This window comes from Simochromis diagramma, unplaced genomic scaffold, assembly GCF_900408965.1.
Source record: "Simochromis diagramma unplaced genomic scaffold, fSimDia1.1 OVJJ01000321.1, whole genome shotgun sequence".
Lineage (NCBI taxonomy): Eukaryota > Metazoa > Chordata > Actinopteri > Cichliformes > Cichlidae > Simochromis > Simochromis diagramma.
This window is the reverse complement of record NW_024386772.1, coordinates 6,145,923-6,162,950: the sequence shown is the minus strand read 5'-3', so window position 1 is coordinate 6,162,950 and position 17,028 is coordinate 6,145,923. Positions and strand designations below refer to the sequence as shown.

At 40.2% G+C, this 17,028-nt stretch overlaps 1 protein-coding gene across 1 annotated transcript; it reads left to right on the top strand.

Annotated features, from left to right (window-relative positions):
* The first annotated feature begins 457 nt into the window (after nt 1-457).
* Nucleotides 458-14,487, top strand: eftud2 (elongation factor Tu GTP binding domain containing 2). Its single transcript, XM_040045189.1, has 28 exons — nt 458-597; nt 1,254-1,369; nt 1,467-1,629; nt 2,206-2,284; nt 2,437-2,512; nt 2,730-2,795; nt 2,895-2,930; nt 3,090-3,180; nt 3,308-3,390; nt 3,511-3,677; nt 4,022-4,146; nt 4,757-4,820; nt 4,911-5,001; nt 5,141-5,276; nt 5,665-5,792; nt 6,037-6,230; nt 6,315-6,426; nt 6,524-6,664; nt 6,867-6,968; nt 7,351-7,433; nt 7,720-7,806; nt 9,456-9,582; nt 10,788-10,875; nt 11,061-11,179; nt 11,494-11,588; nt 11,703-11,856; nt 13,898-14,005; nt 14,112-14,487. Exons 2-28 carry the CDS (start codon nt 1,265-1,267, stop codon nt 14,205-14,207), a joined length of 2,916 nt encoding a protein of 971 aa, XP_039901123.1. The 5' UTR covers nt 458-597; nt 1,254-1,264; the 3' UTR covers nt 14,208-14,487.
* The last annotated feature ends 2,541 nt before the right edge of the window (nt 14,488-17,028 follow it).

The window sequence follows — 17,028 nt, the reverse complement described above, 5'->3', positions numbered from 1 at the left end:
TTCATCTCCTTTATCTCCTCACGAGCATATTCATTGCTGTCTAGTGCCCTCTTGTGGATAAATGGTGTAACTGCATACGCGATGCTGTTAAGGTCTTCATTCAGGTCACCGATTAAGATTTGTCTACAACACGGTCACGTTTACATTTTCCGAGTCTTTCGGCTAATATATTCTAAAAGCAGTTATCAAAATAACTCTAAAAATAGAGGAAGTTGTAGTTACATATGAGGATCACCTGAGGGCAACAATTGCACACGGACGTCAGTGAAGATATAAAAAATAAAAACAAATCATTACATAAATGCTCTGTGAGTACACACGTTTTATTTTGCAGCAAGTGTCATTTGTGGATGGTGAAGCGATGTAGCAATGAACCCTTCGTTTTGAAAACGTGTGCAGTAGTGGCTTTGTAGCCCAGATGGGGGAAGTAGTGAGCTTTGACATCCATTGTTAACCGCCTTCATATTAAACAGCTGAAGAAGAAAACCGGAAGCGTCTGTTGCGCATGGCGCTCTTTGAATAATATTTTCTCCTCTGCTTATAAACACAACTCTGTTTGCTCGAAATCGATAATTAAGTTATTCCCACAGGATACAGGTACGTGTATTTAGCAGCATGCAGCACTGAGTTATCTTTAACTAAAATCTCTGAACAACGACGTAACTCAAACGTCGCTTTCAAGCCATTCATTTCTGTGCTTGTTAGCCGGCTAGCATGGTCGTCTTGGGATCGCTAGTGCAGTAGTGGAAGAGCTGCTTATGTCAAACGGAAACGTCTTAGTCAAGATGCATTTTCTGTGCTGATTATCTGTGGACAGAAAACTCGAGTGAACTTGATAAAAGTAACTGAACTGCGACCCTGCATGCTATGCAGCGGTTAGCGTTAGCATTCGCTTTAGCGGTGACTTACAGTGGCATATACTTTCTCATGAATGTTAACCGCCACTGGCAGACAAAAAAAAACAAGCTAAAGCTAACTTATATTAAAAGTACATTTCATTTTCCAGTGAAGCATTAAAGTGAAGAAGTTACTGATGTGTTATTGATGTCTCAGTGACACGTTGCGTTTTGGCTAACTTTAAACAGCAATAAGATACGTTATACATTTTAAATATCTCGTCTTTTTTCCCTCTCATATATATATTTTTTTCTGCTGAAACGTTATGCGTTTTGTATGCTACAGTGGATCGTATTTATTAAATTAACTTTGCCACCAGATTCACTTGCTCATTGATATATCAACCCCTCATTTAGTTCTCTGCGATATGGAGGCTGATTTGTATGACGAGTTTGGGAACTACATCGGTCCAGAGCTGGACTCTGACGACGATGATGATGACCTGGATGCAGAGGACAGAGACGTCGACGAGGTATGCTTAACACTCAAGAACCAGCAGTAATTACCAGGTAGTACCGAAGTTCGTGTTTGCAGTGTATACATGAGTTTGTGGTATTTACAATTTGCAGGGTGATGAAGATGACGAAGATGAGCCAGCGGATGCTGATGATGATGTCCCTGGCATGGAGGTGGTCCTGCATGAGGACAAGAAGTACTATCCTACAGCAGAGGAGGTCTATGGGCCTGAAGTGGAAACTATTGTACAGGAGGAAGATACACAACCACTTACAGGTAGGGCTGCTTAAATTGATCTAAAGATGGAAAAAAAAAACCTCGTTGACCAAAATCCAAGGTTTCTACATACAGAAAAGAGGTTTTTGCCTTCTCTCAACAGAAAATTACCAGCACCATGACTAACATGATTATAAATGTAAAGTCGGCATTATTTTAAAAATGGGCTTTAATTTAGTCAAGAATAAAAAAATGATTAGACTTCTGTCAAGTAACAGATGCTCATGGCTTTAACTTTATGAGGACCAATCATGCTTACATGTGTAGTCACTAACGAGAAACCCCGAAGGTCTTGTCATCTTGGTCGAGCTGAACTTAACAATGAATTTGGGTTTGTTAGGAAGCAGCATAAGTGGAAGAACATAGATGGATGAAAACAGGCGCAATAGTACACTGGGCAAAATTAAAGAAAAATGTAAATGTTTTGAAAACCCACAGATTCCCTCTATGTATTTTCAGATACATTTTAACAGTAGACTGAATTTTGCTGTACTGTAAACATAGTCAAGGAGTGCAGTCTTAAAAATGCTTCTTTTCATAATCCTGTACACAATATTGTCTTTTTACTCCTTCCAGAGCCGATCATCAAGCCTGTGAAGAACAAGCAGTTCACCCTGATGGAACAGGAGTTGCCTGCCACAGTTTACGATATGGAGTAAGAAATTTTCAAGTGTTTCGTTGCATCTGAAAATGCAATTCAGCGTTTCACAGACTGATCTCGTGTAATATTCTTTACACATTAGTCCATCTACATGCATTTACAGTGTGTCTTTAGCAAGCAGCATTAACCCTCTTCTCCCTCGCCAGATTTCTCGCAGATCTGATGGACGGGCCAGAGCTGATTCGTAACGTCACCCTCTGCGGTCACCTTCACCACGGCAAGGTTAGAGTCTGCCTTATTCCTGCTCCGGGCTCAGGCTTCTTTAAATATGCTCTTCCAGTCGTGATCCACCTCCAGCATGTAGCCAAGCGAACATATGTTCCTAAGATGAAAAATGAAACAGATTTGGAACATTTTGGAGCATATGCTAATAACATGGCTGCACTTTAGAGCCATCTGTGGCTCACGGGAATCTAATGAATGTGTTTATTCCATTCAGACCTGTTTTGTGGATTGCCTGATTGAGCAGACACACCCAGAAATCAGGAAGAGAGATGATGTGGATGTGAGTGTTGTGTACAATAATTCAAAATGTTTGCAGTCTGTTATACATAAATTCTGTATATGACAGCTGAGACCAACATGATCTGTTTTACTTTTTAAGCTCCGGTACACAGACATCCTCTTTACCGAACAAGAGGTGAGTGGCTTGGTTTAACTGCTGTAATGCTACATAGCATTCATTACTAAATAATTCTATCAATATTTATAAGTATCCAGAGTCTATTTAGCTTGAATATCTTCTTTAGAAGACTGTATTGATGTTTTCCTTGCTTTTGCCTGATCCATGTTTTTATAGAGAGGGGTTGGCATCAAAAGTACCCCTGTCACAATGGTCCTGCCTGACTCCAGAGGAAAATCCTACCTTTTCAATATAATGGATACACCAGGTATTGTATTCACATTGGATCCTTTAGTTGTTAGATGCATATTTTGAGGTTTTATAGAATGATCTAAAAGTTGCTGACAAAAAACATAAAAACTAACAAGTCTACTTTTGTGCTTGTCCTCCCATAGGCCACGTGAATTTCTCTGACGAGGTCACATCTAGCATCCGCCTCTCAGATGGCGTTGTCCTCTTCATAGATGCAGCAGAAGGAGTGAGTCAACTCCTATTTGCGGTTCTCCCAAACCAACACCATCTATATCTTTTTATGTCATTATACGTGTGTTCTTCAGCTGCCCATAGATCTCACAGATATTTGTGTATCTCTGCCCAGGTGATGCTGAACACAGAGCGTCTCATCAAGCATGCAGTTCAGGAGCGAATGGCGATCACCATCTGCATCAACAAGGTTGATCGTCTCATTCTGGAGCTCAAACTGCCGCCCACAGATGCTTATTATAAACTTCGCCACATTGTAGATGAGGTCAATGGTTTGCTGAGGTAATACTGGGAACCCCTCGCTAACAGTGTCTGAAGTGTTTTATGTGATTTTTTTTTTTTCCCCCCAAAGGAAATTACCATAAAAATATTTATTAATAATAGATATTATTGTCTTGGTGTATGTTAAGTTACTACGTTTAAATATTTTCTAATATGATATCTTGGTGGTATGAGGTAGTGTGAAGCTTGCCAGCACTGTGCTGCTGACAATAGCAGGATTCTTTATTTTGTCAGGCGGTAAACATGGTCGCAGCAAGAATTTCTTTTAAAGGAAAGCCACATTAATCTGGAACTGACCACCCAGTGACACTGGTTGCTGATTGGCTATTTCTCTTCCCTCTCAGCACATATTCTACAGATGAGAACTTGGTGGTGTCTCCTCTCCTTGGAAATGTCTGCTTTGCCAGCTCTCAGTACAGCATCTGTTTCACCCTGGGGTCCTTTGCAAAGATCTACTCAGATACCTATGGTGAGATGACTTTTGGGCTTATAAAGTAGTGAAATCAGTGCTTCACTACAGCAGTATTAATATATTGCTGTTTTTAACCATAAAGCTTTGTCTGAATAATGAACCTTGTGTATTTCTGCTATTTTGACCCAATTTAATTCATTTAAAACATGTAAATGCATAAGAAACATGGCATCCTTATACAGTTTATCTATTTCAGTTTTTATGTGTTGTTTATGTTTTGTTAAATGAACCTTTTTTGTTTACATAGCATGGTTGATGAATTAAATAATTTCTGGTTTCTAAAGTACATTCGATAAGCTAAAACCATAAGATTACAAAATACTCTGAAGTTAGGGGGCTTTTAGGTTGTAAATCTAACAAGTGCGTATGGCTTTTACTGAAAGCTGATGTATAATATATCATTTTGATAAAATAATCGTAACACACATGATTTTGATTTTTAAAATGGTTCAGGAAGCCTGAAAAACAAATGTCAGAACTGAAGAATCTTAGTTCAGTCTGGGGGGCTTCAAAGCTTCGACTTTCATGTGACCAGCCCTACAAAAAGCCATGACTTTATTTCATACACTGCACAGTATCCTCTTACCCTTTCTCTCTCTGTTTGTAGGTGACATCAACTATAATGAGTTTGCCAAGAGGCTCTGGGGAGATATTTATTTCAACCCCAAAACGTGAGTAGCTAATGTGGATACGCAGCTACGCTCTTAATACACCATTACTATTATTACTACTACAGCAGTTTTCTCCTCTTCCTAATTCAGTCGCAAGTTCACGAAAAAAGCTCCCAGTAGTAACTCCCAGCGCAGCTTTGTGGAATTTGTTCTGGAGCCTCTCTACAAGATCCTCTCACAGGTTCGATGCATTTAACGTCTTATTTATTTTTTTAACATATGTACAACCAGGTAGCTCGGTACATTCTGGCTGCAGGAAGGGTGGGATGAACTCGCAAAGCTCTGTGTGTAATCCTTACCTAAATCCTCTTTGTGCCTAGGTGGTTGGGGATGTGGACACGTCTCTCCCTCGAGTTTTGGATGAGCTTGGTATCCACCTGACTAAGGAGGAGCTGAAGCTGAACATTAGACCCTTGCTGAGGCTCGTCTGTAATCGCTTCTTTGGAGAGTTCACTGGTATTGCCCGATTTATTTATTTTGTTTATATTTATATATATATATATATATATATATATATATATATATATATATATGTATATGTGTATATATATATGTATATATGTGTATATATATATGTATATATGTGTGTATATATATGTATATATATATATATATATATATATATATATATATATATATATTATTTCTTTCTTTTTTCAACTTAAAATACTATACAGGCTTGTATGCTTGGCTGCGTAATCAATAAAGTAGTAATAATACTATAGACTATTAGCTTGTCTGTATTTTTTAGCTGTAATCTGTAGATTAATGGTCATTCTTTAGAAAATCTGAGTCTCATATCTTCAGTACATCAAATATTGAAATCTTGGCGCTTTTCTTGCAGGCTTTGTAGACATGTGCGTGCAACACATTCCTTCACCACAAGAGGGTGCTAGGAACAAGATCGAGCACACCTACACTGGTGGTCTTGACTCAGACTTGGGGGAAGTCATGGCAGAGTGTGATCCTGATGTAAGTTTAATGGAAGGTCAGGTTTGTTGTGTGCTGAGAAGATGCAGCAGTTAATTACTAAAGGTGGCAGTCTCCTTCCAGTGGAATTCTTTCAGGTCTGATGCAAAAAAAGTCAAAGGGCTCCTTGAATTGCTCGAAAAACACAAATTGTTAATTGATACCTTTACTAAAAGTTATGTTCCAGTGGTTAAAACTTTCCACTTCTTCATCATTCCTCTTATGTTCTCATGTCTGTCATCCTCAGGGTCCTCTGATGTGCCACACCACTAAGATGTACAGTACAGAGGATGGCGTTCAGTTCCATGCTTTCGGTCGGGTGCTGAGTGGGACCATTCAGGCAGGTCAGCCCGTCAAGGTCTTGGGAGAGAACTACACACTTGAAGATGAGGAGGACTCTCAGGTCTGCACTGTGGGGCGTCTCTGGATTTCTGTGGCCAGGTATACTTTTAAAGCTTGAATTCTTTGTTTTGTCACAAATCAGGGGATTGGTTATTAAAATTTCAGTTCATCCCACTATTTTAGGTATCAGATTGAAGTGAATCGAGTGCCCGCCGGCAACTGGGTTCTCATTGAGGGCTGTGACCAGCCGATCGTCAAGACCGCCACAATCACAGAGCCCAGAGGGAACGAAGAGGTGGGAGATCGGCAGAAAAATATGCCCAACGTCTTAGAAAAATAAAAAAAGAGTCAAATCCAGATTCTCATGTTTTTTTTTTAACTCTGCCTTTTAGGCTCAGATTTTTAGGCCGTTGAAGTTCAACACAGCATCAGTCATCAAGATCGCAGTGGAGCCAGTGAATCCATCAGAGCTGCCCAAAATGCTCGACGGACTGAGGAAGGTTAACAAGAGCTATCCTTCTCTCACCACAAAGGTATGACATCACACATATTTCAATAGTTTTCTTCTTTTCTTTTTTTTAAATAACAGCCTGAGCCTGTTATTTTAAAGTCAGTATGTTTTAAAAGATTTCAGTGTGGTTTTACCTTTGAAAGGACAAACATTGGAAGTGTCACTGCTCCAGACTGTAATCTAAACAACAGTTAAATGAATTGACTGGTGTGTTTGTCTTTCAGGTGGAGGAGTCTGGAGAGCATGTCATCCTGGGGACAGGAGAGCTTTACTTGGACTGCGTCATGCACGACTTGAGGAAGATGTACTCTGAAATCGACATTAAAGTAATTTTTCCTCCGCATTGCTTTACTAATGATGTACAACTTGTGGCATTTATTTCACGTCTCGTAATGACAACTTTAGGGACCACGAGAATTAGTAAGAAAATTTAAATGATGAGATTTAGTTTTTGCTGCAATTTCCCTGAAAGTTATTAGGCTGTAGCTGGAATGTTAGTCTGTTAAAGGGGAGGAAACGGTGTGTTATCCACTCCGCTGCCAACCCAGATGTGCTTTGATGTTTTTGAAGAAGTTTTTTTTTGTTTTTTGTTTTATTTTGTGGTTTTTATTTACTTTTTTGGTAGAAAAATGAAATATTACTTAAAGACAGTACACACGAGTAAAATCATTGCTTTCTATTTGTAATTTCGCTCCTCGTCCCCCTCAGGTTGCCGACCCTGTTGTGACTTTCTGTGAAACAGTTGTGGAGACATCGTCCCTGAAGTGCTTTGCTGAGACGCCTAATAAAAAGTATGTGTCGAGGGTAATATTTTTAGATCTTATCCAAACAAACAACAGCATGAGGGCAGTCTGGGATAGATTATTAATATACTTTAGAGCACCCGGCTCTAAAATAATTTTCTTTTTAAGTTTTAAAGTTTGAAATCTAATGCATGCTGTTTTGCAGTTTGTAGTGTTTGATGTTGAGAAGTTAAATATGTGCACTGTTCAGAGTGTTTCAGTCAGTCTTTCCCTTGAGCTGAGTGTCTCTCCAACCCATAATTAGTGATTGATAGATGTATGATATGATTGACAGGAATAAGATCACCATGATTGCTGAGCCCTTGGAGAAGGGGCTGGCCGAGGACATCGAGAATGAAGTAGTGCAGATATCTTGGAACAGGTAGGTGAAGACATTACTCTTATCCTCACACGTATAGAAGATAGAATGAACTTTCAATGAACTGAAATGATGTAATTTACTTTTTTATTTTAGACGTGTTGATTTCTTCCTTTTCCTTCTAATATGATACCAGGGTTATAAAATACTTAATACTTCAGCGCCATCCAGACCAATATTTTATTTTCATTTATCTTATTGTAAAAGTCTACAGTCAAGCGGCGCTTCACAAATCTAAATAGTTTACAACATGGAAACTGCTGGCAACACTCAAGAAACAGAAACAGATCAAATTTAGATTTTCCAGAAAAGACCTAAAAAGGAAAGAAATGCCCAGTTGATTAATGGCTAGGGTTTTTTTTATTTATAAATGAAAGTAAAATGAACTCATGCCAGAATGGTGGGCACATAGAATGAAAAAGGGAAGGAAAGAAAGGGTTCATGATCCAAACAATACCACATTATCTATCAAACGCAGTGAAGGCAGTGTTATGTTAGCGGAATGCATGGCATCCAGAGGCACTGGGTCACCGATTGCTACTGATTTTGTGACTGCAGCAAGAAGTAGCAAGATGTGTTTTTAAGTTATAGAACTATAGTTTCTGCTCACATTCAGTTAAATGCTGCAAAACTGATTTGAACATTACAAGAAAAGATGCAGAAAAACACATTGGAGCAGCTTTTTAAGGTAAAAGACATGCACGTGTTCTTAGATGGCTAACTCGGTCACCTGACCTCAATATGGCAGAGTATGATTTTTTTTTTTTTTTGTATATATATTTTTATTGAAGGAAAAAAAAGGACTTGTTACAATAAGGTGCATTGCTATTATTTAGACACTATGATTTTTCATTTATTTATCTATCTATTTATTTAGATTACTGAAGCCAAAACTAAAAGCACAAGGTCAGGAAAAGCATCTCAAGAGAGAGAACTCTGCTTTTTTTTTGTGCCAGACTTTATACAATCAATGCTGGTATTTTACATTAAGGTATTAAAAATAATCCATGCATTTAAAATTTGGACAAACATTTTACAGTTGGTTCTATTGGTTTGTTGATTTTTCTAGCGCTTGCACAAATGAAGGGACACTGTATTAACAAAAAAAAAAAACTCAATGGTCAATGAAAGTCTATATTTTAGTCACATCTTAATTGCCTCTTATGTTTCTTTTTCTTTAAAATGTATTCCTGGTATTCAAGACTATTGGGTGAAGGAAATGTGAAATACAAAAGCAGCTACTGTCACCAATATATCTATTTAAAGTGTATATAAACAACTTTCTGTATTTTAACATTAAGGCAATATGAAGAACAAACGTCTGCATTATGAATGTATGTCTTCATTTTTTTAAAGAATCCTCCATGCTATATTGATCAAGTCACTTACAGTAATTGAATCATTCACTAAAAGCATGGATGAATTTCCTCCTCTCTCTGACATGATTACATGCATGAGTGTGTATGGTGCCCGAGAGAGGCTTCCAGTCAGTACACGTCTGAGCTCATTGGTACCCAGCAGAGCCAGCATGGGATACTCTTCCTCTTCCATTAACCCCTTTACCCCCCAGCGAGCCAATATCTTTAATGTTACACAGTGGCACAGTGGTGCAGCCCTCTTTTCAACTGGGCTCTGTTCTTTTCTCATGACAGGAAGAAGCTGGGAGAGTTTTTCCAGACCAAGTACGACTGGGATTTGCTGGCTGCCAGATCTATTTGGGCCTTCGGACCAGACACTACAGGACCAAACATTCTTGTAGACGACACACTGCCTTCTGAGGTGAGGTTTTAATTCAGCCGTGCAGCTCAGTCACAACAGTGTGTGCGCCTGTTTGTCTATGCAAAGATTTAATGCTAGACGCTTTTTCCTACTTGAGCACAGACTCTTCAAAACAAAATAAAACTCTTTGACAGTTTAAAAAAGCATCCAAAAACATAACAGAAAATGGGGCTTTTAAAAGCACAAAATTCAAATTGTTTTTATGCAAAAGAAAAGCTGAAGCCCTGTGAGTATTTGGCAGTTTGACTTTTTTCAGTCTTGCCGAAATTCATGCATTAACAATAGAAACCCAGAGGAGCATACTTGCACCAGATCTCAAAATCCCCCATATTCATATGAACATCTGGATCTGAATTAGTTTGTGATACTTCAAGGTGATGACACTATTTCTTCACTTTTCAAATTAACATTTCTGTATATGAGACGTATGGTCTCGTTTTTGCTCGATTCCAATCGGGAATTTCAATCACCTATAAACTGGTCCAAGGTCCACATCTGGTTTAAAAAAAAAAATCATGCAAATGAGCACAGTTTTTTTGAGTAGCTTAGAGACCGACAAACTGAACCAATCAGAACTTGTTGGCAGAGCTCTTAAACCAGGGGTCTCAAACTCCAGTTCTCGAGGGCCGCTGTCCTGAAAACTTTTCCATGTGTCCCTGTTGCAACTCACCTGAATACAGTTAGCAGGTTATTAGCAAGACTCTATAGAACTTGACTGCATGCTGAGGTGGCAATTCAGCCATTTGATTCATGTCACAGCAGCTCATGAGTGAATGAACATGGTGCAATAAAATAACTTTTGGAAGTATATTTTTTCCAAACACTTACATTTACTTAAATTGACTTGAGTAGGGTTTGGGGTTGCCACTTAAGCATGCAGTCAAGTTTTGTTCTCTCTGAATGACCTACTAATTTATTCAGGTGTGTTGCAACAGGGACACATGGAAAACTTTCAGGACACTGGCCCTCGGGGAGTGGAGTTTGAGATCCCTGCCTTAAACTATGCCGTTATATGAAATTTGTGACAGTAGTTTAGTTATCGATGATTCATTTTAATTTTTATTCTATAAGATCAAAAAAATACATTTCAAAGAAACAAAAGTTTAGAACATAGCTGTGCTTAGTTTCTACCCTTCAAATCATACAAGGATATTGAACTGTCAAGGTTTTAGCCAATCCTCCATCAACTTGTGTTTCACCTACAGGTGGACAAAGCACTGCTTGGTTCAGTCAAAGACAGCATTGTGCAGGGCTTCCAGTGGGGCACCAGGGAAGGACCTCTGTGTGATGAACGTAAGTTCTCTCTTTGATCCCCGCATCACTGAAACACGCTGCTTCTATGGAGAAAATCTTTGTTTTGTTTGGATTGCATCTGGTGCTGGAATTTCCTCCTAACCTTGTAGAAACTGTACACTGTCAAAATGTGCCTTTCCTCATCAGTGTTATTTAACCATAACCGTGTGTTTTGCTGCCTTCAGCCATCAGAAATGTCAAGTTCAAGATCCTGGACGCGGTCATAGCTCAGGAGCCTCTCCACAGAGGAGGAGGTCAGGTCATCCCAACAGCAAGGAGAGTGGTGTACTCTGCTTTCCTCATGGTGAGCTCATTCTTCCCCCGATCCCCATTCTTCTCATCTGCCATTAGCTTCTCCAGTTTTTCCTTTCACCCGCACTTTCTTTAATGTTCCATTACCTTGATTAGAGTATGGATCTTTGCTGATGTGCGGTCTTTTTAATTGCAGTGTGATAACATTTCTCTTTCATGATGTTGGCTTCTTTCCTCATCTTCTTTGGCTTGTATGCTGCTGTTTTCATAAATCTGTCAGTCAGCTGTACATGCCATTGCCGTATTTTTTTTTTTTTCTCCAGGCTTTTGTCCTTGCTTTAATGTATACTGTCCCTTATGTCTCAGGCCACTCCGAGGTTGATGGAGCCATATTACTTTGTAGAGGTTCAGGCTCCAGCTGATTGTGTGTCTGCAGTTTACACAGTGCTGGCTCGAAGGAGGTTTGTCTGTTTTCTTTATATCGATGTAGGGTTTAGTGCAAAGCAGTGCAAATATTAGTAAATACAAATTCCTTCTGCTTTTTAATTATTGGTGTCGTGTTTGTCATTAATCAGGGGTCACGTCACCCAGGATGCACCAATTCCAGGCTCTCCGCTCTACACAATTAAGGCTTTCATCCCAGCCATCGACTCGTTCGGCTTTGAGACAGACCTTCGCACGCACACGCAGGGTCAGGCCTTTGCTCTGTCTGTGTTCCACCACTGGCAGGTAAGATTTAAAGACATTAACTTGCTTTCCAGCTCATGTTTGTTCAGTAAAGTCAGTAACAACGTCAGTGAAAATCCAGGTGGAAATGCTAAGAAAACGCAGACATTCAAGGAGCTTTGGAGACGTCCAGAGGTGTCAGACTTACACATGGAGTTTGGTATGCGCTGTACTTTAATACAAGTAAAGAAAAAGCTTAGATTCATTGAGAATGAAATAATGGCCAACCCTCACCTGCTTGCACCTGAGGAGCGGAATAAGATTTTATCAAAAGAGACAAAAAAACACCCCAAAGATACGGTTAATTTGTGAATTTCATAGTGAATGTTCACTAAACGACAGCGTGATTTTTGGTTCGTCTGCTGAAACCCATGCACTTACTTGCACGGACAAACTCTGACACCACATAAAATTATGGCAGCTTGTGCAGCAGAGTGACCCACGTCGTGCACATGTCTGCCACTCTGGTTAAAACGCTTTTGATGTGGAGTAGAGGGGAGTGTTGAGTCATTACGTTTTAAGTATAACGTGGCTGTCCGGGTATCTTTCTGCACATGTCTGACATGTGTTTGTGTCTGCACTCTGCAGAGCTGTGTCAGGGAAAATTAACTCTACTTAGTGTAGATTAATACTTTGCTGCTCTGAAATTAATCTGAAAGAAAAAAGGATTATCCTGGATGGAAATATTAAGTATTTTTATACTCCTAAGTTTTGTTTTATCCTCTTGAGGTGGAAATGAAAGTGTGACAAGAAGCTAGGCATGAATTATTTATTCATAAGCTTGTTGAAATACTGTAAAAAGATGTATTATAGGTACACTGATCCTTTGGGACATGAAAAATAAATGAAACCCACTGATGACAAATGCACACAGGGTTTTTTTTTCCTCCCTCGTAACTTATTTCAGTCAACTTGTTAGGTTCCAAAGTATTGTGTGTAGTTTTTTTCCCTGAGAATATAAATTACCCTTCATGTTTTAGGGCAGTTACTAACTCAGATTTCCCCTGGGAAGATTCCTGATTTTATTTTCATTTTTAAAACTGCAGCAGAAATATTTTGATATTTTGCAATTATGTGAACCAGTGTGATGAATTATTTCCACCTAGCTCAGTTGTAGAGTGTTTGGAGAAAGCCTCCCTCAAAAAACAAGGATTTTCCCCCCCCCAGCAGACTTCCAAGATGAAGTACCAATCACCATGACCACCTATCCTTTAATGACTCTTCAAAAGGCAGCCTCTCTTTCTGTAACCGATACAATTAACAGTATGAATGTTCACTGCTGACTAGTCCTGCCAGCACATATAGATTCAGCTGTCCCAGATAATAAGAATATAGCACAGTGAGCTATGCTGTTTGCCACATTTAACTCAAGAGGCTATATTGTGCCTCCCTCATTAGTTTGATCATGTAGTGCCAGTATTGGCATGCTATCAGTGCGCTGCTGACTTATTCTTGTTCGAGGCTCCCATCCATCTGTTGATTAGGCTTCAGCCATGCTATTGATGATATTTTTCCCGTTTTCCTCTACTTTTAATCTCTCCTCGGGGCTGAGAAAGTCTTAGTTACTTGCCTCACACTACTTACTTCAGATTCAAGCTTTCCTCCTCCTCCTGGATTTAGGAACTGTATCACATATCACTAAAAACTTTCAAAGGTTATCCAATGAGTTAGTGGATTTAGTAAATTGTTTAAAAACCTTCAAACTAATTTCTTCTGACTCAACTTGTTAACAAGACGCTGATGCCATGTCGGTCACAGACGAAAAGAGTGACAGCACTTTCACGTTGCGCTTTCCATCATGTTGATGGACGCACCCCTGACTCAGTAACAAAGGGACAGACTTGCAACTGAATCAGATATTTAATGAAATGCCCACTCAGCTTGTTAATGCTCTGAGTTTGACGTGCTTCGTGTTGTCAGATTATTTCACAGATTGTGCACAGTTGAGTAAAAAGGGGGAAGAATTGCCATGTTGACCAGTCACAGCTGCCATTTGCTCTTTCTCTCTTTATTTTTCACCATGACGATCGTGTTTGTCTTTCAGATTGTGCCCGGTGACCCTCTAGATAAGAGCATTGTGATCAGGCCCCTCGAGCCTCAGCCTGCCCCCCATCTAGCCAGAGAGTTCATGATCAAGACCCGAAGACGCAAAGTGAGCCTTTTGACCACTTGTTCATCGATACTTCTATAAAATGTGCTTGTAAATTGTCTTATTTTCTTTATGATATCTAAAAAATTTTTTTTTGGGTTCTCCGAAGGGCCTGAGCGAGGATGTGAGCATCAGCAAGTTCTTCGACGACCCTATGTTGTTGGAGCTGGCCAAACAAGACGTGGTGCTCAACTATCCCATGTGAGATCGCAGCATTCACTGCAAACTCCAGCAACACCACCAAGACCTCTGCTGCTCAATGAACAGCAAATCCTGCTTGTTTTAGAAGTTATGGGGTATAATGTTGCTACACCTTACCCATTGCAGAGCAGCTGTAGTTGTCAAACATCGCAGAAGTTTGTTGCTTCATCAATCTCTTGTATTTTTATTTTTTATATGTACAAACTGTCATTGTTTTTGTAGAGGAAAAAGAGACATTTGGTGTTCGATCTGGCGTATGTCTGAATAAAAGTTTGTAAGTCAGAGGTTGAGATGTCTGGTTCTTTCTAGTGCTGCAATCTTTTAACTTAATTTTACATTTCAAAGGCGACGTATGGGTGTATTGGATTTGAAACACCTGGATGGGAATCTTCAGTGTTTGTGTCTGTGGGTGAAAATGTTGCTTAGTTGGACTTTTTGCTGATGGCTTGAGTGAGCGGTGCGTGTCTGTCTGGAACTCAGTGTGGGCAGTGACTGATAGGTTGTGGGATGATTTGAGGCAGCCAGGAAGGAAGCAAAGGTTAGGGTCACATGACCAAATAAAAGGGGGAACAAAGGAATGATGGAGCATATCAAAGGAGACAGATGTCATTGGATTAAATGTTTGGTCTTCCTTCATGTTGAGTGTGTGCTGTAAACTTAAAAGGCCTGGAAAGGTATGGGAATTGTTTTCAGAGTTCCAAAAGTTTGGTGGTGCAGTATCCCAAATAACTCCTTCTGAAAAATCCAATAAAAGCATGAAGAACTGCCTGCAACTCAGCATTTAGGAGACCGTCTTTTTGAGCAGTTTAAAGTTACACAATGAGTGATCCTCCAGCCAAATCAGCAGCAGAGAAGTGGATAATGCTGCAGGAGCAGTTTGAGAGGCACCATCTGCTGTGAAACTTGATTTCAAACTGACCACAGCCACTGCTCTTGGTGAAAGATGAAACTTTCAAGCCTGTAGGGTGTAAGCATTTGAACATAAAACCTATATACTGAGTACATTATCACTCTAAAGAGCAGCTTTTAACTTCACTTCAGGACACATTGGTTTGCGTATCTTGTCACACCTTCGGAGCACAGCAGTGTCTGAACAGCTCGGTCCTTCATCACTCACCACTGACAATCCCTCAAACAGTCCCGGAGGTGATGGAGATTGGGAAGGTTAGCCCTGGAATAGGAAGAGTTGAAAATGGCAAGCTACTTTTGACATTTGGACTGAATGTCAAACCTATTCAGGGTGACAAGTGATTTTTGTGTATTTATTTATTTTTGGCAAATGTGGGTAGATAGCAGGGGTAAGGGTAGGGGTGGTGGTTTCTCTGCCCTTTACAAATGCTTCAAGGAAGGAGAATTGAAAGGAATTGGATATTTGTGAACAAGAACTCACTAATATGAGCAGCGAAGCTTCCTTTCTCATTGATGTATTTAGATGCAGGTTCTGTCAGAGGTTTACATCCAGTTACCTCTGTTCTAAAAGAATATGATCAACTCTGTGCATTTGTTAAGTAAGCGTGCACTCAGACGCGGTCCCATCACTCCTCCCTTATGTGCTGGCGTGAGATCGTGCCTGGCCCCGGGCGCAGAGACGGATGGCAGCAGTTCTTGCCGGTCTGAACACAAGGCCCCGGAGCAGTCATTACAATCTGTGGTCCCTGTGCTAAATATAGACAGGAGCAAGGTTCTGCCGTGGTATAGGGCCAACTAGGGGCACTCTCCTCCTCCTCAGTCAGGCCTTTTCCTTTGCATCTTCATCTGATTTCAACATCTCATCAGTCACCCTTTCCCACAGTTTGTCCGTCCTCTGCTCTTACTTTTTTATTCGTGCTGTCCTTTCTCACTGCAACTACACACCTCTCAGGCTCTGCCATGTGTCTATGACTCAATCACACTTGTCTCTTCCTGCTAACATCATGAGCGAATCTCTCCCTCTGGATTATCCGGCACAACGTGGACAGCTATAGGCACTGAGAGTCCAGGCAGACAGTTTCATAATAAGAATCTGTTTATAGCGAAGATGTAGCCACAATTATCTACTCGCTGAAGGAAGATGATGAAGGTTGAGTCAGCCTCCAAACAATGTCATGACTACAGCAACTACAAAGAAGCCAAAAAAGAAAAAAAACTATACAAAGTGAAGCAAAACAAACAACGAGTACTTTCAGACTGGATGTCTTGCTGCTTTGTTGAGGCCTTTCATACGTCTGCACCAGGGGCCTGCTTTCTCATAAGCAAAAAAGGCCGTCGATCTGAACGATGTTTCCAAACCTTCCCAGAATATATCCTATTGCTTCTCCTTTCATATCTACCTTCCAGCAGATCCATGAAAATCTGAGGTAGGGGATTTGATCTGGCACACAAAGAAACACATGACTGTGTGACTCCTGCACCCGCGGGCACCCAAAGAACCAACAGTACTGATTCATTTCCTATCAGGGGATCCAGAGGTTAGTTCATGCCAGAGTTTAGCTCACATACTCATTGAGGCTGCACATGCATGGGTGCCTGCAGAATCAGAGAGGGTGGATGGACTCGTGAGCCACCCCGCCTTTAGAACAATGAAGCTGCAACCTCAAAGCTGCTAGCTGTCTCAATTTGCCAAATGAACCATATGTGTTCCCATGCTTGAGGCCTTCTAAACAAGCAGATTAAGACCAGACGTGGGCCCTCACTCAGTGGTGCGATTGAGATGGTAATGAATGGTAGAACACCTTGAAGTGATCCAAATCATTTCACGAATTACTCATCTGTAAGCCCCTTTTCACTGTAAGGAATCGAAGAACCCTGATCCCTTCAGTCACTTCCTTGGATATCGTTTTTGTTTT